At 40.4% G+C, this 23218-nt stretch overlaps 1 protein-coding gene across 4 annotated transcripts in view; it reads right to left on the bottom strand.

Moving 5' to 3' along the window:
* The window catches only part of OSBPL10 (oxysterol binding protein like 10), a 117682-nt gene extending 94866 nt beyond the window's left edge, over nt 1–22816 (bottom strand). For 2 of the 4 annotated variants that reach the window (XR_014183436.1, XM_082046609.1), the window contains exon 1: nt 22355–22816. Coding sequence is in view for 2 of the 4 variants with exons in the window: in XM_082046609.1 (XP_081902735.1) it covers nt 22355–22659 (305 nt within the window). In the remaining 2 variants the exon portion in view is untranslated. The remainder of the gene's footprint in view (nt 1–22354) is intronic. The other 2 variants (XM_082046611.1, XM_082046610.1) reach the window with 2 other exon arrangements.
* Between the last annotated feature and the right edge of the window lie 402 nt (nt 22817–23218).

Raw genomic sequence — 23218 nt, 5'->3', positions numbered from 1 at the left:
AAAACTGTAGAGAATAATTCTGATGCTTCTGTTATTCTCATTTTGTCTTTTCTATTTCCAGTACTACTAAGTATCATAAGTGATGGTGTCTGGTCTGAAGTTTTGGGTTTTATTTTTCAATTACAGATGAATAACCATAGTACTATTTTTTCTCATTCTTTTCTCTCTTACACCATCTTCTTGACTTCTGTTTTGCCATCTGCTAATATAAAAACATACATATGTGAAAAAAGAAAACCTAAAAGTGAAAATGCAAATCTACTATATTCTGTATGTTCAACATCCTAAGGCTTGGTGTGTACACATTTAGTTATATCACTCCTGCTATGTCTAAAGGTGACCAGCAGGCAGAAGAAGCATCCTCTTTGTTCCTTCCTGATGTATAAGACACCTAGGATGCTCTCCTCCTGCAGTATCAGCCTAGAGATATTAGTTCCAGTTTTCCTAGAAGAGTAATGTGCCAGAAATGCTACCACAAGACAATAAATAAATAAAAATAAACAAAAGTTCACCCATCTAGAGCAAGCAGGTAAATATTCGAAGGTACATAGGAGTCTGTAAAGGCATTCCATCTTCTGTGTGTGCTTTCTTGGAACGTAGTTTAGCATTCCGAATCTTGAAAAACTTCAGACACGTACCATTTAAAGATATTAAAAGTCACATTTATTGCAAGCTCCAAATCACAAGTGCCATTAATGCATCCTGTGGCAGGAGAAGCTGTTATGTCTTCCTGCCGTTGGTTGTTGCCCTCCATTGCTAGAGATCATCACCCCTACAGAGCAGCAACCAACCTTTCCAAAGTCCTGTGCTCAGTAAAACTAAAACTGATGGACTGATGGCAGATGGTATGAACAACAGCAGCTGGTGGCACTGACTCACAACCTCTCTTACAATGGTTAAATGAGCAAGGAAGAAACACAAGCAGTAAACGAGTGATAAGAAACAGGCCTCAGTCAAGAATTAACTGAGACAAATTATCACTTCCCTCTCTTTCAGAAACTCACTGCCAAGTGTAGTTTATATTTACATATCTTAGATTTTCTTCACAAAACACAGTGCAGTTAACCTCACTTCACGTCTACAGCTCACCTGGTTGCAAAACGTCACCCAAACTTAAGGCCCACCACTGCTCCTCTTCCCTCTTTCCTGCCCTGCTGCATGGTCACAACCCATCCCTTGAGTCCTCTCTAATGTTCATCAAACTCCATCAGGACTAATTCAATTTGCTGAATTGGGGCAAAAAAAATACAGCAGGAACAGACGGTCGGGAGAAGGTCTCCCCCATTCAGCAGTAGGAAGGTGAAACAGTGGCTCATCCTCTGGTTTCATGAAAGCAGCTGGTACAAGCTGCCATGAAAGCAAAGGAGGTCATTTTGGACACCATCTACCAGCTCTGCCTCAACCACAGCATACATTCATGCTAATTGTATCAGCAGACGACAACGATTTCTAAATACTAAATCATTACAAAAGCCTAAAAAGAGATAAGCTATGTTCATTTCTTCCTCTTAACTATGCAGTAATTTTTATATTTTCTTCTCCTAATCTGCTTTACCAACGTCATTATTTTAAAGAAAGTCAGGGATATTTAATTCTGTGCAAGTTACTGATATGAGACACTAAAGAACATGACATCTCTCTGGAAGCTAAAACCCTTCCAAAAATTATATTTAACCTGATTTACATTTGATGCATTTCCATGGATGAAGACTGGGAAAATCAGCACAGACATCCTCTTATAATTGTCTGCATTCTATGTGAACAATTCCATCCCAGAAGTACTTTATTGAAGATCATACATTAAGTAGCTCTGGTATTTCTCAATACATACAAGTCCTTTATGATCAGTAAATTAAAATGAAGGGAAAACAAAAAAAAAAAAAAGGTTAAAAGGTTAAACATCATTAAACATCAGATATGAGTCCTTTAATCTCTAAATCATCTTTTAGATAGAAACACGATGTTTACACCACAGTCCACAGCAATGATGCAAAATAAACCGCAATTGTTCCCCCAAAATCTGATTAGATTTTTACATCAACATAATTGGGCAAAATTATAAAAGCTGCCCACAGAACATGTAAGTGAAAATCAGTTGCAATTTCTCACTCTCCCTTCTCAAGGAAGAATTGCTGATTTGCATATTAAAGACCCAGTTCAGCTGAACTAGCCTTGCCTCATTTGGTGTCACATCAGAACTACCACTCGCTCTGTCATCTTCATTTCGTTCCCATCGCTGGCCAGTAGCAGTACTCAGCACTGCATCCCAGTATAGCCGATGCAATAATAAGAGTTGTACTTAGCTAAAGAATAATGCAGCCAGGTCAGCCTGTGGGTACCAGAGGAACTTTGCAGAGTCATCCATCCAGCAGGAAGAGATCCATTTCCTTTGCAGCTACGAGCATTGCATGGAAACCACTGGCCAATATTTTCAGCTATAGGTCTGTGATGGATACCCTCGACCCCTAGCCATACTTCAGTTCAGACTGGCTAGAGCAGCAATAAGCCTCACGTCCTGTGGTGAACCTGTGAGCTGGAAATGTCCTGGCTCACATACCAGGGAATGAAGGTGCCTTGAAAAGTATTTCAAAAGGTGGTTTTGAAACCCAAAAATGCAAGATAACCAAAGCAGACAACCAAAGAACAAAATACCAGAGCTAAAACAAAGACGTCTATCTTGTCTGTACTACTGACTAGCAGCCAGCTACCACACTCTAAAATGTTATCATAAGGACGGGCCAAATTTGAGCTCTCCCTGAACTGCAGCAGGACTGCACACCAGGTGATTCTCTGTTTGAGTCAGGACACCTCTCGAGGTTTGGGATTCCTTACCTGAAACTAAAAGATCCTTCCTTACCCACGACAGATCCTCGGTGACTGACAACTTGCTGAATTAATACTAATGAAACATTACTAATCCATGTAGCTACTCAATATTATTATAAACATTCTATAGATAATTTTATTAGACATAAACTGTTGTTCAAGTCTGAGAATAAGATTGGACTTAGCCACACCTAGGCTCCCATAAAGAGTTTAAAAAGCAAGGGGGTCCACTCTGAACCTCCTGATTCAATGGGAGGGCCCTCCCTACCATTTGCATCTCCAATCTCTATGTGAATCACTCTAACTCAATTCTAACTCAATTTTCCTTTGTATGCTTCTTCCATGCAGTTATTAATAAGGTGAATCTTGCCATCAAACTTAATGAACCACTGTTAAACATAGTTAAATTCCAATAAAATTATTGAATTCTGTCAAATTATTATTTTACCTCAATAAAACATATTGGTCCTTCCTTGAGTGAGGTGCATTCCACTCATCCACAACAAGGTCGTACACATTAGTCATCATACATCGCAGTCCTGATGTGACAGCCTGTCCAGCACATAAAGAAGCTCACTTACTACCCCAATACCAACTTTCAACTACTGTACACTCCTGGAAAGTAAGCTTTTATGCAATTACATGCAGCAATGTTCACCAAGGCTGAAAACACAGCCTCTCCCACACTAACAACTACTTTACTAATACGAATCTCAGATGGATGGTCGAGGAAAATAGACAGTAAGAACAATTTGCACCACTCAGCACCAGCAGTCCTGCCAAATTAGTTTCCACTGTACCCAGTACTACACCAATTTCCATCTTAAAATTATGAAAAATTGTATTTTTCAGGACCCTCCTACATTACATATGTTTCTGTCAAATCCTTTGTTATATCTTACTGAATTACTGAGAAGAGTCGTGTTGGTTGATCAGCTGGTAGGTAAGTACTTTAAAATTTGACATAATTCTTAATACAAAAGTAATCAGTCTGTTCTACAAAGAGGTACAAACCCACTAGTAACTTTTTAAAAGCTTAACATAATTTCTGTTGTCATTCCTACAGTTAATAATGGTAGTTATAAAAGCAATTTGTAAACCGCTGTTCTAATCCAACTTCCCATACAAATATTATAAAAAGAGCTCCTTTGCCATAACTAAAATTATGAACTTCTGAGCTATGAACAACTACAAACCAATGGCTCAAAAGATAAGTTTAAATTATTCACTTCTGCAATAAGCTTGTACATGGGTATTAAAGAAATAATGCCAATAACGAAAATATGATAGCAAAACCAATTTTAAACATGCTGATGTCACTGCTTATCAATGGTATAAAGCAGAATCACCTGCCTATAGAAGATCAAGCCATGGGACAATGAATTAACTTAACGAGACAAATAAAACATCTTTCAGAGTCTGTTTCTAATTAAACTTCAGATTTTTATAGATTCTCTTAGGTCAGGCTTGTGCTTTTCTCTTTTTGGTAAAACCAGCATGATTTAGTGCTAGAGTTAGGTTAGGTTATGGTTTGACTCAATGATCCTGAAGGTCTCTTCCAGCTTAAATGATTCTAGGTTTCTATTCTATGGTTCTACGAAATATAATCTAGCAAAACAGCAAGCCTTTTTCCATGATGGGAAGTAACATCAAGTTATGAGCTTTCTATTAAACTTGAAGCTAATCATTCTAGCACCAGCTAAAACCTCAAATCTTATTTTTAGTGCCTGAACATTTAGGCTATATTACAAACATCCTCATGAATCTCCACAGCCATAATAATGAAAGGCTACACGGAAATCTGGATGAAGGAAAGATCAAGTTGTTACAGCTTAAGCATTTCTTCAACTAGCAGTTATAAGTAATGTTTTCCATGATATCAGAAGTCTGCAGCTTTAAAAATCACAAGTAAAATTACTCCACTGCACCAATTTCTCTCCAGTGATGATTTTGAATTTACTTTTATTTCTTTGCTTCAAGTGCAGTTCAAAAAGCTCTTCCTTCTAGCTTTTTTCCTTGTCCGTAATTATGATACAAATTGATGCTGAGTTAAGTACTTCTCTAACCACTTCTTTGTAGTTTTCCTTTACTTTATTCCCAAATGTTATCAACTGTTTGCAGACAGTCTTAAGAGATGCTGCTCCTTAGCTGTTAGCTTCTCTTACCTGGTACCTCAAACAGACAAGATATGATTCACAGTATCACAGTATGTTTGGCATTGGAAGGGACCCCAAAAGATCATCTAGTCCAATCCCCCTGCTGGAGCAGGAATGCCTAGGTGAGGTCGCACAGGAACATGCCCAGGCGGGTTTTGAATGTCTCCAGAGAAGGAGACTCCACAACCCCCCTGGGCAGCCTGTTCCAGTGTTCTGTCACCCTCACTGAGAAGAAGTTTTTTCTCAAATTTAAGTGGAACCTCTTGTGTTCCAGCTTGATCCCATTACCCCTTGCCCTATCATTGTTTGCCACCGAGATGAGCCTGGCTCCATCCTCATGGCACTCACTCTTTATATATTTATAAACATTAATAAGGTCACCAATTATGAGAGCTGTGGAATGTATAGCATTATTCCCCCCTTCCCCAATAACTCCTCTCACTCAATTGTATCTGAGACATCCAAATTATAACCAGAAATGCTCAAGTTAAAAAAAACCACCACCACAATGGGGGAAAAGTCCCAAAAGAAATATTGGTCTCAACTGAAAACTGTAACTACAGAGGGATGTCTTTTTTTTTTTTTTTTAAACAGTCATTTCTAAATACTTTTTCTCAAAATAAAACACTGTAAGGAAGCATTACTCCTTCACTTTAGGGAGCACAATCTGCAATTCCTGTTTTCTAACAGAGATTTGACATTTGAAGGTCAGTCCTGCTCTGCAGTGCCCTTTGGTACCCAACTACCTGCCTTCACCACAGCCCTCAGCACTCAGACTGCTCCTGCACTGCAGCACCTGACCAGGCACCCTCTTTGCTTTTCATTTCATTCTGAGCAGTGACGTGCAGTGCGATAAAAGGGCCGTAAGAAAAAAAAAAAACACACACAACAATAACCCACAACAAAATACACACGGAGGAAAAAAGTCCTTAAAAACAGACTAAAGCACCGGCAATAATTGTAAGCGTTTTCTTAGACTCTTGCTGTCAGAACTGCAATAGCCAGCTTGCCTACTGTGCAGTCCCTGAAACAATGACAGAGCAGGAAATTATGCAGAAAAATAATTTCAGGAAGAAATTCAATAGCAGAGATTTCAAGAAACACATAACTTCTTCCCGTGAAGGGAAAGCTATAAGGTGGTCATTTTTTCCTTCAGCAGTATTAACACGCCACAACTTAACAGAACCTCTGAACGAAGCATTAGCAAATGCATACAGAAAGCGGGTGGGGGTAGGAGGAGAGAAGAAAAAAACAACTCATAAGTGTAAAATATTTTTTAAAACAGAAGTGACCCATTATAACTAGACCCGTTACAATTAGTCCAAGAACCAAACAGATGACAACGCTATTAGGAAGAGAAAAAAAAGATGTAAGCACAGAACAAGTGGAAATAATAAATTGCCAGAGCAGAGATCCAGTAGTTTTCACATTTCCAGAACTAAAATACAGTTTCGTAATTCTGATATTTTCCTTTAGAAAAGTATGCAATTCAGAATTCCAATAATTAAATCCAGTTGAGAGAACTATTTAGTGAAAGTTAAAACTCAACATGAGCAGACTAAGTATTTTCAGTTTCTCAGACATCTGTTCCTGATGTCCTAACACCATCTCAAATAAGCAATCTGTGAGAAACTGCACTGTATTTTTTGCTATACCAGCTGCTTCCTCTATTACTACTGACAGTACCATTAAGCTTTCCAGCTCCCTCAGTTGAGACACCTATTCCATGCCCCTTGTGTTCCATCTGTTCAAATGCCACTTCTGAAATACCAATTTTTAAGCTCAAGGGGAACAAAACCCAAAAAGGTTTCATGTCATTAGGCTTGTCTCTGGAACCTGAGGTCACAGCTCATCCACCTCTAATTTTTAGCACATGTAACATTTTCATATCTGATCTCCTTACTTTCAAATGTTCTCTTCAGTCCACCTCCTACAGCACTACTCCCCCTACATTTGCTATCCCCGTATCAAAAGCAAGATCAAATAAATGGGAAAGGAGATCCTTAGCACATGGGAAGGAGGACAGGTGGCTTCGTACCATTTATCCTACAGAAAAGCTTCATATTCAACTGCCAACCTGTTTGTTCAGCTCAAGAAGGAACAAGACTGGATCTGGCATCTGTTCAGCTCTTTTCCTCAAGGCTTTAATTCTTCCATTTAAAAAGCAGCACAGAGGAAAGAACCTAAGTTGTGAGGCTAACAGCTGTAAGCTGCTACAGACTGCTTAGAAGATCCAGATATTTCCCATGGCTCATCCCTCAACTCCAAGCCTCCCACCAGAACGCCTGTGCCTAAGGAACGTCCACCCAAGACTCCTAGAAGCTTTCACAGCCACCTGAGTCCTCTACAAAAGGTCATGCCCAGGGAGACACTTCCAACATTTTTCCCACACCAAAAGGAGCACCGTGTGCTACAGAGAGCGCTAAGCTTTGCCTGGGTTTGAACCATCTGACAGTTGTGGACACTTTAGTCTACAGCATAGCAAACATACAGTATATATTACAGGATTTCTTTTGGCCAACATTTAAAGCACTGCACTGAATGAAGGAAGCTATGCCATATCTGTAACCTACCCTTTGCCGCTGAGCCGAGGGGCTGTGAATTAATTCAATATAGCTCAACAACTATTAATAATACCAGTCTGAGCTCATAGGCATAGCTGAACTCCAGGCCACATAGCCCTGAGCACACCAAAGCAGGGCTGCAGGCCGCCATCAATGCCAGCTGTCAGAAATCACAACAAAACACTTCAAAGCGTCCCAAAACACAGGTATCACCCACCTACGCCCTATAAGCAGCACTGGGCACGCAAGGACACAAAGGCTGGAAAAGCACTGGATTAGCAGAAAGCTGCAGGATGAAACTTTCAATTTGAACCTCTGAGCCTCAGGGAAGGACAGAGCAGCTGAACAAGGCTGTCATAACCAACAGGTTATCGATTGCTTACTGTCTGCAACTGCTTTACATGTTTATACTCACATCTGAGAGCTTTGCTTCAAGATATGGGCTGTTCTCATTGTTTCTTATGACTATCAGGGTTAAATTAGTATCTTAATTTAAAAAGAAGGGTAACAGCACCAGTGAAGTCATTATTTGCCTAGCAAATAATCTCTTCTGTCTGGCAACTAATGACAGAACCCGAGGGAACGGCAGGAAGATGTGCCGGGGAGGGTTAGGTTGGACATTAGGAAAAGTGCATCACCCAGAGGGTGGTGGAGCACTGGAACAGGCTCCCCAGGGAGGTGTCACAGCCCCAAGCCTGACAGTGTTCAAGAAGAGACTGGACAACGACCTCAGACACATGGTGTGAACTGTGGGGTTGTCATATGCAGGGACAGGAGTAGGACTTGATGATCCTTGTGGGTCCCTTCCAACTCAGGACATTCTATGATTCTATAATTACATTTTCACTAGGGTTTTTACTATCAAATTGCAACAACTGGGAGGGAAACTAGTAGTCTTTTTAGCAAGTTATTTAACCACAGAATTAGAAGTATCTGGTATTCCAATGCTCATGTTTTTCTCATCCAGGAGCAAAGAAACACAGTGAGACAGAACCACCCCCAGGTCAGATACCACAGCTTTCACTTCTGGAAAAAATTAATCAACCTTCCCCTAGCCAGTGCAATTTGGGACTTGGGAGAATAGGATATTCTGAAATAAGCCTCAAAAGCATGTTTAGATTAGAATGCCCTCCCAGAGAGAAAGAGAGAGAAAAAAACAAGAATAGGAAAAGAAAAATATGAACCACACATTTTATCAGCAACCTCCAGATCCCTTGCATTTTACTATCTCCCTGATGATGGAATTACTTGGCACAACAAACTGCATTCCTTACTGGGTGCGGAACAATAGAAAGCCTGGTAAGCATCAAATAAAAGGTATACATTGACTTAACTGGACAGGACTTGCATTCATTAAGCTGCATTTTGTAATTTACAAACAGAATACAGAATTACAGAAATGCCTTAGGATGTCCATAACAAGCTGGAACAAACCAAAGAGAATAGAGGCACTGGCAACAGAGGGGTGGAGATGGAGGTACAGCATGACTGTGCAGTCACTTTAAAATAAATCCATGGAATTTTGATAGAGAGATCTTCTACAACAGGTAGTAAGTGTATTAGTAAAGATTACTGTACTACATAATATTTTTTTTTCTTAGTACACATTATGTTAAGGACTGACAAACATAAGTTGTTTATATTATCATCATATGCTTAAAAATAGCAGAGAAAGTTTCAAGTATATCCCAAACTACTCCTAGTTTATTTTTAGATCAACTAGATTTCAAGTTGACATATTTTCAATATGCAGAAGCTATTTTGTTGACACCAACTTTTTAAGAACAAGAACGTACCAAGAGAAAGATACTGACTGTACTGCATTACAAAGCAATTCAATGAGGTTCAAAGCATAACCACATCCCTTCAGTGGATATTAAAGCATAAATTTTCAATTAGCTGCCTTGAGTCAGCAAAGTTTTATAGAGGTTGTATCACAGTTCACCGACTTCTTTGCCAGACCTTCATAGCTCATCCTTGTTTTGCAACGCCCTGTCCTCAGCAAGAATCACTGACAGGAAACAGCAACTCTTCAGTGTTATTTTCTAGTCCACAGTTAAAAACATCAAGGAATAAGAGACCCCAAGATATAATAATCTCCCTATAAACTCAAAGATTAATGTTTAGATTTGAAAACCACCTTGACAAGGAAAGCCACTTTTGGATCTCGGTTTTTCACCAAGAAAAGAAAAACACATATATCACACCTGGCAACGATTTAATGAAAGACGTGCTCAGTCAGAGATCAAGCACCTCTTCCTCTAACCTCAGCAGTGTAAGCATCATATCTGAGGCGTGCTCTAATTTTGTAAAGTGCATATGGAATTCTCAGTGGAAAAATTCAACTTTAAAAAGAAAAAAAAAAAAGAGAAAACACTATCACCATAAGATATGGTGTTAAAGTTTAAAAAAAGAGAACAGTTGTGCTACAACTTAGTTTCAGTAAGTATTTTATTTTTACTGAGTCATGCATTGCAAATCTGGCAAGGATGCGAGCTCACTGACAGCTTTTTTTTCTTTAAAATATTATGGTGCGTTCGAAGTATTAATAACATTTCTAACAAAACAGACAAGTAAAACAGCTTGAAACACGTTTTCGTCTGAAGTGTGCTTGCCTTCATCAATCCAGGTCATCAGAGTTATAAGGCAAATATAAAGCTTCTATATCCAAGAATCTGGCTTCCTGATTTTTTCTGGTAACTCTCTCATGTTCATCTAGCTACTTTTGGCTTGGGGACATATGCACGTTACTCATAATTTATGTGGAAGAAACACATAATAAGAGCTGATTACCACCTGCAAAAGCGGTAATTTCCAGGTAGAGAAAGATACAAATGATGCCAGGAGACAGCAGTCCTCAAACCAATTCTTCATTCCTCTCTCACTCCACGCTGTACTTCTTATATAATTCACTGAAGGTACATTCTCTATACCTGTTCTAGACAAATATTATGATGATATATTCTAAGTGAATATATGGACTACCTGATACTTTCTCACAGAAAACTGCTTTCTGAATGTATCTGTGTGGACAGTAATTTTTGCGCAAGTTGATGGAACAAAACATCTGGGTTTAAATTTTTTCTGTGTTTCTACCACAGTGTATGTAGCAGCTGGTTTTTTTCACTTTCAAGATGTAGGTAATTTATCATCTAGGTTCTCAAAATTGAACCATGTGACTGTTGGCATTTCTCCCAACTGCAAGCTTCATGTACAACATTATTTCACTGACAGAACCTGTTCAACGAGTATGTCCTGGTTTCAGCTGGGATCGAGTTCATTTTCTTCCTAGTAACTGGTATAGTGCTGTGATTTGGATTTCGTATGAGAAGAATGTTGATAACACACTGACGTTTTAGTTGTTGCTAAGCAGTCAAGGACTTCCCAGCTTCTCATACTGGCCTGCCAGCAAGAAGGTGGGGAGTGCACAAAAGGTTGGGAAGGGACACAGCTGGGACAGCTGACCTCAACTGACCAAATGGGTATTCTATGCCATATGACATCATGCTCAGTATATAGAGCTGAAGGAAGAAGGAGGAAACAGGGTGGACATTTGGCATTATGGTGTTCACCTTCGCAAGTAACTATTACATGTGATGGAGCCCGGCTTTCCTGGGGATGAATTAACATCTTCCTGCAGATGAGAAGCGGTGAATGAATCCCTTGTTTTGCTCTGCTTGCACACATGGCTTCTGCTTTACTTATTAAACTGCCTTTATCTCAACCCATGAGTTTTCTCACTTTTACTCTTTTGATTCTCTCTCCCATCCCACCAGCAGGGAGTGAGTGAGCAGCTGTGTGGTGCTTAGTTCCCAGCTGGGGTTAAACCAGGACAAATTAATATTCATTCCACTCTCAGACACAAGGGGCTGAGAACTCAGCTATGTTCCACTAAGACCATTTTTTGTGAGCTGCATACATTTTTAATATATATTTACACAGAAGAAAAAAAAATGCAAAGGGTAAGTTAAGGTCTTGCTTTGGGAATTTTTGAAATTCTCAGTTTTATGTCTTCCTTTCTGCTTGTTCTAACTGGCTTCTGAATGTTTTTGGTTTTGTGGGTTTTTTTGGTGGGGTGGTTGTTTGGGTGGTTTTTTTTTTTGGTTGTTGTTGGGATTTTTGGGGGTTTGATTTGGTTTTTTTTCATCCATAGCCTAAAAGTTCCTGGTTGTAAAGAATTAATCTATTCAAGTCCAGCAGTATGTTCTTTATGCATCACATGGAAGAAAATATGACAGATGAAGTAAGGATCTTGCTTACAAGACCAGGACGCTGGCTCATTTCCGTATCTCCTCCACCCCAGCTAGTTCAAAGAAAGCTTTGCAGAAACCAGACCTTTCTTTCATGCTGCATCACCTTAGGATAGCTGGAAGTCTTCAGCTTCCTGTGCCAATACTTTGCAGTCCAATACGGTTTGCCTCGCTTTACTCATAGGACTATCAATTCATTGACTGAAATGAGAAGTTTACGTTTCTATGTTTGGTCTTTATGCTGACAGTTGATATGCCACCATCTTCACAACAGAGTATCTTGTCAACACAGTTTCTTAGAAACATATGCATAGAGTCCCACAGAGTCCATGAGAGGGTGGTTTCATCAATATGTTGCGAGATATGCAGTGTATTAGCCATGATCCTTCTTCAGAAAGCATGTTTAAATTTGCAAACAACAATTACTTCCAAAGACGCATTAGGTTGCTGCTTTATATATATATATATATATATATAAAAATATATATATATAAACATTGTCCCACAAAAATACAGATCCTCATGGTTTTAATCAAAAATGAAGAAACAATACTTATGATCTTTAACAGGAAAACAGTTTCATCAACTCATATGCTTGAATTCCCACATAAACAATATTGTGTTTAAAAGGGCAAAGGTAAGTCTGGCACGTTAACATGTATCCAGGTGGACACTGTCAGTAGCTTCCTCTGGCTGCTATTCACATCAGCCATCTACTGGCCTGGAATGAGCTCTGCTACAGAAGGTGGTGGAAGAAAGCAAGCAAAACCAGAAAAATCCTTACTATTCTATGCATTCTCCAATTCAAAATACAGTAATTTCTCCTCTACTTCTTATGTGCCACTCTTAATGGCAGTATTAAAATTAATAAAAAAGAGCAAACTAGCTCACTTGTGTTTCCAAGACTTCATTCTGAATTCATGTTATATGATTTCCAGATTTTTTTTTAAGTGGTAAAGGTCTATCCTTGTGTTGTCTTCAGTTTAGTTTCTACTTCCCTTCATCAGTCCTCTTCCAGAGGCTTTAACTCCTTTTCTAAATCTCTCCCACCATTCTATATCTCTTCTTTCATCCCTTGTTCTATTGCCAAACTACCCTTTCCTTGCACTTGCATTGTAAAAATATAAAAGTTTGATACAAGAACCCAACAATCACAAAAGCAAAGACTATTAATTAGTTAAGATAAAACAAAGGAGACAACTAAACCCATGTTGCACCTTATGGTGTGGAAGGCAAATCTTAAACCAAAAAAAAAAAAAAAAAAAAAGTCTCTTTCGAGAGCAGGAGCTTCTATAAAAAGCCTACTGTGCTAAGAAAAAAAAATAAAAACCACCTCAGGAGAGGTTTTTGTGTCAGTGCAAAATGCCCAAATGCTTGCAGCAATGAATAACACGTTTTGCTTCTCCATCTTGCCTACACTTCAGTATCTTTATCAAGTTCATTATTCTCCTTCTATCATCATGATAAAGGCAGTATAGAGAAAACTGATACAACTCTTCCTCAGTTCCCTGCCAGCTCCAAAATAATGGCAACAGACAAGACACTGGCTATTTCCCCTCTTCTCCTGTTTTGTTTTGGTTTTTTTTCTTTTCTTTATTTTTATAAATCTAAGGAAAATAACTGCAGAATGCCTGGTCTTGCCTGCACTAGCTTCAACTATTCACCTTTTACTGGGATGTTTTCTCCATATCCTAAATTTTGAACTGTAATTTTATCAGAAGGATACTGCCAACGAAACTGTTGGGTTTCTCCAAGCATATGGTGAATTATTCAAAATGCTAAGGTTCATCAATACTTGGTGCATTCAGCTCCTCGCCACCAAAACCAATGGGAAAATTCCCAAACCACAGGAAACTACAATATGCAAACATTTTCAAAAACATAAATGCAACAGCCTAGTTAACTGCATACGCCTCTCAGACTCCTGAATGCTAAAAAAAAATAATGTAACAGCTGATATAATACATTTTTACACAAACAAAAGATATTTAAAGCAAGATAATTAACACCAATCAGTATGCATTTACTAAAAACAAATTTCCTCCAGAAAACCTGCTAGGGTTCTGGTATCACAAGTTTGCTTCATAATATTAACAGCATTGAAGCAATGTCCTAGTGCAGGCAGCACTGAGTTTTAAGTACAATAAAAGAATGAACGAGACACATTAAATGCATTGGAAAACAGTTAAAAGATGGAGCCAGCCTCAAAATATAAATAAATTAGGATCTCTGAGTGAAAGTGTTTCTAACAGGGCTCCTTGGCAATCAGTTCTTGGCTTTGGAGTGTTTAGCAATGACCTAGATGGGGAAAAAATAAAAATCCAAAAAGATTGCTGATGACATGAAAATAAGCTATCATCAGCAAACAACATGTATTCCAATACTGTCAAAATAAAGTCATACATCTAGTAACAAAAAAAGTCTTAATTACAAGATAGAGGATTTACCTCAAAATGCATTGACTCATAAAAATTCAGGGTAAGGAAAATCTACTGATTCTTTTGTCCAAGTAATTCTTCCAACTAATAATCAGTTTCCTCAACTATATTTTAAAATTACTGTCTTCTGCAAACCAATGATTCACTACTATTTTTACTCCCTCAAAAACAGGACACACACACACACCATGAGAAAGCCCAAGTGCCACTAGGGATATGCAAAAACATGCTAACTGTGGAGAGAGCATATTGCAGGGAGACAGCTCCCACCACACTCCTTTTGATCACCTTTGCCATCCAAAAAAAAAAAAAAAGAATACTTAAGTGCTACTCTTCATTTTCACACTTCAAGCACTCATTTTGGTAGTACTATGCCATATGTTACCAGGTGTTAGGAGCGAACAGTGTAACAAGCACCACAGTGTCATGCCGCCACTAAGAGCTTTAGCAAAGCAAGTAGGAAGTATAATAACAAGAGGGTAAGCATGACGATACCTGTCTGGAGAACCCAGGCAGCACCAGGGAACACAAAGTCTCAGTGTTGTGTGTAATTAGACTAAAAGTTTAACTTGTAAGGCAAAATTAACCACCTAGTTTAAAAAATATATATAAATAATAAAGACCTAAAAGGTTTTTCTAATTTTTTAAGCAGGGAATGTCAAGTTGGAAGAAATGAGATGCATTAGCCCTGTATTTGACCCCCAGTGCAACCACAACTGAAACTGTACACAGTTCTGGTGCCCATATATGAAGAAAAACATAGAAATACCAAATAACAATCAGAATTATCATAAATTGTTAAAATTACTGAGAGATCTGCCTTGCAGCAAGAAAACTCCATTGGTCTAGATATCCCAAATATAGACAAAACCTAGCCTTCCCAAAAATATGGCACATAGAAACCAAATTTGATAAGAGGTGTCTTCAGTCTCATACACAATCAGAATAATGAGACACAGTGAAAAGCCAAAGGCTGACATCTACTAAGAACAACAGGTAATTTTTTAAGTAGTGATTAAAGCTGGGAAAATTGTTCCCATAGTTATAATAAAGAATCCTATCGCTGGAAGACAAATTCTCGGATAGACAACCAAAGAGAAACACAAGCCCAGGTGGACCAGAAACTACAATAAATTCTATGGCTCGTGCTACAAAAGCGGGTAGTTAAGGGCCTACATTCTTCAACTTTAAATTACCTAGTAATTAAATGTTGTCTCGGAAATAGAAGTACAGTAGCATTTACACAGCATTTACTGAAACATTTGTATATGTAACAGTTAAATAATAAGCGAACTTTGCCTCCCTGGATTACGTCGCAAAAAGTAATCACACATCTCAGTAAGATATCCACAAAAGCCTACAAGTTTCAAAGCACAGTGCCACGATACTTGAAAATAAAGTTGTGGAAGTGATAACCAAAGAAACAAACTCGGCATTTTCAGTTGAACCAAATTCAATACTTTTTGCTTTATCCGTCATTATAATACATATTTAACAAATATAATAACCAATAGTTATCGCAAATTTTAGCATCCTTTTCACTTAGAAGGTTCCAACTTTTAAATATATCATAAAGAACAAGGTAAGAATATTAGGAGAAGCTAAAGCCCAAATACCTTCTTATTATTAAACCATGTTTTTAAATATAAAATGACTGGGGAAATCTTTTGAATACTTTTCTTATATGCTCATAAAGAGAGTCTAGGCGCATTACTTAGTTTAACAACTTACTGTCACTTCTCCTACATGAAAAAAATCCATATTCATAAATGGTTGGGTTCTTTTAAATGAGCCAGCAAGCGCATGTGTGCTCCCTCTAACCACATTTCTCGTTGCGTTGCTAAGCACAGAAATCACCATTCAAAAAGCTAACAGTAAAATGAGCTAGTAATAACAAAACCCAGATAAGGCTAAGTAAGTGTTTCGGTGTTAGTGCCAACTGCCACTTCTCTTCGCCGTCTGAAAGCGAAGTGTGACATCTGTGTGAGAGGAAGACCACGCTCTATTTTGCCTGTCGCTTCATTCCCTCTGGTACAAGGCTGCTGCTCAGCTCTGAAGTGCACTTGCAAATCCCAAATATACTGCTGAGTGAAAATGTCCCAGTCTCGTTGGTTTTAAACAGATTTTTCCTACGTTATTATCAAGCATCTTATGCATTACAGCAGGGGTGTCAAACTCATTTACACCAGGGGCCACATCAGACTCATGGTTGCATTCGAAGGGCCGAATGTAATTTTAGGACTCTATAAATACAGCAGCCCCAGGTGAAAATGAGTTTGACAGCCCTGCCATAGATTATTAGGCATTATATGAATTTATCCTTTGCATAGGCATGAGGAGCCATGACACCATGTGACACAAGCAGCTGAGGAACAAAGAACTTGGATCACCTGCCTGGGGACAAGAGAAATGCCCAGGGCAGTTCTCCAACCAGGATCCACATCTCCACAGGGCAAACCAATTCCTTAACCACCAGACCACCCTTTTCAATTTCAGCCTGAGGTTCAAAGTTGTCTTCTTCCAACTGCAAGCAACATGGAAGGGCAGAAAATGATGGACTTCACAGCCTCCCTCTTGCTTTATTAAAATTCTTCCTACACTGTTTGAACAGCCCTCTCCATTCTCCCAACAGAGCTGGTTTAGAGGCAACAGCAAAAGATATTAAAACTAAACCAGTCTGTGATTAAACAAGTTAGGTTTACTCAACCACTAACTAAACAAAGTGTATCTTAACTAAAAGTTCTAATTTTCTTACAAATGAATTAGGGATACATATTCAAAGAGATTACTTTTTTTTTCTTTTACTTTTTTGTTATTGTTTTCTTTTTTAAAAAAATGACACAATGGAAAACCTTCAACAGCAAAAAGTGAGGGAAGGACAGGAGAGGAAAGGGAAAAAAAAAAAAAAAGAAGAAGAAAGCTTACATCTGAGTGTGATTATTTTTGCTACACAGATTTCAGGACTAAGGAAAAAAGATCAGTGCCTCTCCTTCGCTGGTGACATTCAAAACCCGCCTGGACACATTCCTGTGCAATCTACGCCAGGTGAACCTGCTTTATCAGGTGGGTTGGACTAGATGATCTCCAGAGGTCTTTTCCAACCACAACCGTTCCGTGATTAATCCAAAACAGAACTTACTAATAACTGATTTTTTGACCTTTAAATTCCAAGTTCATTTGAAACTAATGACATACATCATATTTAAATAGTATTTGTGACTCCTGAGTGTTTAGCACAGAACATACCCTGTTCATTTGATCAACAAAACTAAAACATGTTGGTTTTAAGTAGCTATCTTCCTTTCCATATTGCTTCCTACTATGCTTTCAAAAAGCCTTAAAAATATAAAGTGTTTCCACAACTCCTAACAAATTATAGTCAAGGTTCCAAAATTAAAGGAGCAGATTTCTAATGACAGAAGAAAGAGAAAAGGTTGCATCTCCATCTCCTTAAAATAGTCTCCCCCTTCCCAAATTCTGCAAGTAAATTCTAGAAGGTACTATAACACTACACAAAGCCCTGTATAAATATGCCAGAAACACACTAAAATGAAAAGATACACAGGGGAGGGGATGGTGTTAATCTGATTCTAGTAAGAACACAAAACACCTCCCACTACAGCAAACTTCACAAATATTAAATAAGCACATGGCCATTTTCTCCTCAGATACTGTCTACTGTTAGAATGATAACAGTATAGTTTATTCCATATTTTAAAACAAAAAAACCCCACAGTTTATTTCTCTAGGATAGTCTTCCCTCCCAAGTTGTATCAGTATACCCATACAACTATAGTCATATAGTTTGTTCAGGAACCATTTACTCATTTTTTTTACACCGGAAAAAGGCTGCAATTCATTGCTAGAACAACTTGACTGGTACCATTGAAGAATTTGCAACTACTGGATGTGTTAACTACCCCAAAGCTACACAAGATGTGTCAATCCCAACATTCTGCAAAATATGGGCTAGCTAATTCAGAAGGAGGGAGAGGGGGATTATTACTGAATTTCAAGTATCTTCATCAATTCCTCTTCTACGAGGTCATGATCTATTTCTCCAGAATATATATTATTTTTTAAGGATAATAAAAAAATATTGCTCACAGATTTTAGTAGGTGCTGTAACACAAAACAGCGTTGAAATGTTTTGTCGACATCCCTCCCATAAGAGCTATAGTCAGAGCAGCATCACCTCTGGAAGCCAAAGACGTCAGCCCCTCAAGTCACATAGGGAGCTGCTGGTTCTTCTGGCGGTACCATAGCTGCTGTTTGGAACATTGGACATGAGGAAAGGTCTTGCTGTGGTGGCAGCAGTCAGACTGCAACTGTTGTCTGCAACTACACAGACAAAGAGGCCGCAGCACTGCACTGTGAAGCCCAGGAAAGAGGCTGAGCAGAAAAAATCCCCAAACTGCCCCAAAGTACACATTATTGTTGACATCCAAGGAATGCAGCTAACCCCAAAAGAAGTCTGGTGGTGCCCAAGCGCGATCCAAGCAGACTGGTAACACAATGCATTTCTCAACTGAGAGAGGAAACAGGAACAGGCCAAAGTAATGCTTTAAAAAACACGTGGGCTATAGAATAACTTACATAGAGCACTTCAGCTCAGAAAAGCAACAACCACCATCAGCTGAGGTTCCATTTGTTGTTGTTACAAATCCAAATTTAAGCCCCAGCCCAAATGCAGATGATCCAGGGTCTTATAGACGCTTGCAGGACAAAGCCCTAGAAGTACAAGCACTAGAAACATTTTCAAGGAAAAAGTGTGGAGGGGGCGGCAGACCACACGTAAATTTCACACTGTCTTGGGAAAATGAGGTTTTAAGACTTTTTACAACATTTCACCGATCCATTAAAAAACAGGATAGTAATGCCACAAGCAGTTAAGTATTTCATTAATATCAAATTAGCTCATGCAAAACATATTCTGCATTGCATGAGACAATTCTAGACACATATCTGTCCATCAAGCCCACAAAACTCCCAGTTAAAATACAAGCTACTACTCTCCCATACACGTAAAACAAGTAAATCCCAACGGAAATGCTTTGTAACAGTACTTTAACTCTGATAACATAATTATTTGTAATTTCATAGCAAAGACAGTCAGATGCCCCAATGTCTCAAAACAGACACAAGTGTTTTCATGTCAAAGCATCTGTGTTTCAGATTAAGTTCCATTCTCTGTATTCATATCTGTGTAAATCCACAGAAAGTTTCAGTGGAGATGCTCTAGATGCCCAGGCCCCTTGACACCTTTATCACACAACAAACCACCTCAAAACAACAAAAGAAAAAAAGCAGTGTTTCCTTTTGCTTGTTATAAAGGTGAAGAAGAACCTCACTTATTTCCAAATCAGATTGTTCCTAAACCTGCTAGAGCAGAATAGATTTCTTTAGTAATAGACAATAAACCCTCAGAAGTTCTTCAATTAAGAAATAATGCAGCTCTCCAGCTTGACTGAATATGAGACCTTCAGTTGCTTCAGTTAACACTTGTAAATGCAGTGTTAGCTGCACTATTCATACTCAGTTGCCTCGTCCAATATAAGACTACTTCCCACACACCTGTTAAAGGACAACTGATAAAAATGTGACACTAATTTATTATAACTCAAATGACAACTTCCTTAGACTTGTAGAATCTATTCTGCACAGTAAGTGTTGGATAACCTAGGAAAGCCCTTCAACTTCAATACCACGTGGCATAAGCTGACACAAAACACATTTAAATTATTTAGGCTAATGGATAAGGAGCCTTAAAGAACAACATTCCAAATCCATGATTGCTGAACTCCATCAGTTTTCTTTTTATTTTTCCATTTTACTTATATTCATGCCATCTGGCTGTATTGATCAAGCAGTTAAACAATCTTGTGTTTTTTCAGATGAAGTAAATTCAAAACTAATTTGTATGACCATTCAGTAACACATAAACTCTCAATTGATTTGCAGGTGTCAACTATGAAGTCACTTAGCAAATCTGATAGATGGAGCTCCAATTCACAGAAAACTTACTCCATGACAAATATACAGAAGGCCAAATGGACAATGATGCTCAAACCCATGGATCACTGTTCATTTATTGGACGTTATGATAGGACCAACCTGTATAAGCCCCAAGTTTCAACTGTTCTGTTTAGAATTTGTATCATGCCAAAAAACTAATACGTAAACTGTCAGAACAAATAACTGAACCAACTGAAGTTATTTAGAGCTCTATGTCATCATAAGCCACTTGCTCAAACAGCCAGACCTACAGAAAATAAAACTGGCAAACGACAAAGTATGATAAACCAACATCAAAAAAGACTGCTAAAAATAAACAGACATGAATTTCGAAGTGCTGTGGTAGAACTGTTTAAGTGACATTTCTCCTTCTTCCATGATGTCTTCAGGTAAAAGTTTCTTGGACAGAGATTATAAATGCTATTACAAGTTGTGAGCCTTGTCAAAGATTTAAGCTGTTCCTAAAGACGACAAACAGGCAATTCTAGACCCAAAGATTTAAAGTAATGACCTCTATTTTGTAATTTCATCAGATTACAGGAAAGCAACCCTTAAAATCACTCACAGTATAAAAAGTTACCGTTTCTACAAAAATATATGGAGGTGTCAGGAAGAAAAGGGAGAGGGTGGGCTTTTAATTTTTAGTCATGCATTTTAGTTCTACAATTTAGGTATCCAAATGTATTTATTTGGTTTTTAAACAAAACTACAGGAAGACCGCAAAAATCAATAAACAGATACAAGTCTAACGTAAATCTAGATCATAATTGCAGTAACCAAGTCACAGTAAAGGGCCTTCCCTATATCTACATTGAACAAGTTCGGTTTTAGGGAGATGAGCGTATATCCAAATCGTACCAGCCATATTCATTTGTACTCATAGCTGGTGTGCCCTGCTGTGTATGGAGTTAGACCAGCTCCTGACACTTTTGAGGAGGTCCTGCTACAGTACTCCTACCACGGATTTAGCCCCACACAAGTCAGCATCATTGGCATTTGTACAATTTAAATCTGTCACTTATAAACGCTCTAAAAATACTGTCAGAAAATCGAGGGCCCAGCCATTCCCGTGTTTTTACTGCTTGGGATCACTTAATATAAGCAAGAGCAGGTTTTGGTAGGTTTGGTGGCGTTTTGTTTTCTAAAGGCTTGTGCGGAGGTGTGCAACTAGTCCTGTAAATGTTCTCTCTATAGCACTTGCTTCTCTTCAAAACCATCACTGATGCCTTATATTAAAAAGTCGAGTTTTAGATACACATCCTCATCCATCCACTAAGAGCACAAAGTTTAATAATGAGAACTAATACACTAATGAGAAATCTCCTGATTTCAACAGTTCCCAACACAGCATTATTAATTCCAGAGTCTGGCTTCAAGTCTGTAAAAAACTTAGCACTGAAACATCAGATTCAAAACCAGACCTTCTCCTGGACTTCCACAGATGCACATCAGCCTGTCCACACCCAACAAACTGCAGGACCAGGGCCTGTCACCGAGTCAACATCAAATAGGACTCGTCAAACAGGAATGACACGGCAATAAGAGATGTTATTGAATACACAGGTAACTGTTTCCGCTGACCCACCCCTTGCAAAAAAATACGAGTAATAATCACAAGCGTAGCATTTGTCCCATTTATTTCGGAAGGGTCTGGTTCTTTAGGAATCCAAGATAACTTCACACAACGAAACTAACGTGGAAGAAAAGGTGCTTAAAAACGGAACACAGCCGGGAGAACAGCGTGGCCAGGGTTAGTCTCCCCTGTCCCCACCCGCACCTGCGGCGGCAGCGCTGGGGCCACCGCTCCGGCCGCGCTGCCCGGCCCCCCCGCCCCTTCATTACGCTCACTCCTCCTTCGGCTGGGAAAACAAACAAGTAGAACAAAATGAAGGAAAATGGGCGCGGAGGGGAAGGGAGTCTGCCCCCGGGCAAGGCTGGCGGCACAGCCCGGCCTACCTGCCCGCGGCGGCCGGGGAGGGGTCGGGCCGGGGCGGCGGCGCCAGCTCCCCGGACACCATCTTGGGGGCGGCTGGGGGTGAGGAGCGGCCCCTGAAAGGGAAAGACGCGGCCCCGGAGCGCCGCAGGGGGCCGGCCCGGCGGTTTACCTGCTCTGCCAGCCCTGCAAGAGGTTGGTGTATTTGCTGAGCGTCCCTTCCAGCACCGGCTCCCGCCGCCTGCCGCCGCCACTGGGCGCCTGCGCGCCCCCCGGGCTGGCCGCCGCCGAGCTGGGGCTGCTGCCACCGCCGGCCCCGCCACCTCCATCCAGCCTCCCCGCGGCCGCCGCCCGGCCCGGCAGCCCGCGGCTGGCGGAGGAGGACGAAGGAGACGAGCCCGCCGACGTGGGGCGGCTGCTGCTGCGGCTGCTGCTGTTGCTGCCGCCGCCCTCGCTCACCGGTGCCGCCTTCTCCATGGAGCCCCGCAGCGCAGGCTGCGAGCCCTCCCCGGCCGCCGCTGCCGCCCGTGCCCCGGCAAAGCCCTGACTCACAGGCGGCGCGGAGAGGGGCGGCGCCCGAGGGAGAAGGGGCCGGGCCGCGCGGGGAGAGGGAACGGCCGCGCCGCCTCCTCGCGAGTGGCGGAGGGGAGTTGGGCGACGGTTTGTGCCCCGCGGCCCGGCGGACGCCCGCCCATTGCCCCTTGGGCCGCCCCGCCCGAGCCCGGTGCTGGGCGCTGCCCTGGCGGCGGGAACGGGCCGGCCCCGCGGGAGTCCCGCAGGTCGCTGCTGGTGGGCGGGTGCCACGCACGCAAACAGGGAGACAGAGCGCAGGGGGAAAGGCATGACACACTCACGGGCTGCGTGGTGCAGCGAGGCGGCACACGGGAGTGCCCGCGTGCCGTGAGATGACCCCAAAGAGCGCCCAGCACATGGAGTGCGGGCCGGACGTGCAGAACCAGACACACGCAGACTGGTGACACTGGGACAGGATGCCCTGCCTGCAAACTGCCAGGTGCCCCTGCGTGTGCCAAGGAGA

This window comes from Streptopelia decaocto, assembly GCF_964273445.1.
Source record: "Streptopelia decaocto genome assembly, chromosome: 2".
Classification (NCBI taxonomy): domain Eukaryota; kingdom Metazoa; phylum Chordata; class Aves; order Columbiformes; family Columbidae; genus Streptopelia; species Streptopelia decaocto.
The sequence above is the reverse complement of the archived record's forward strand: the minus strand, read 5'-3'. Positions and strand labels throughout refer to the sequence as shown.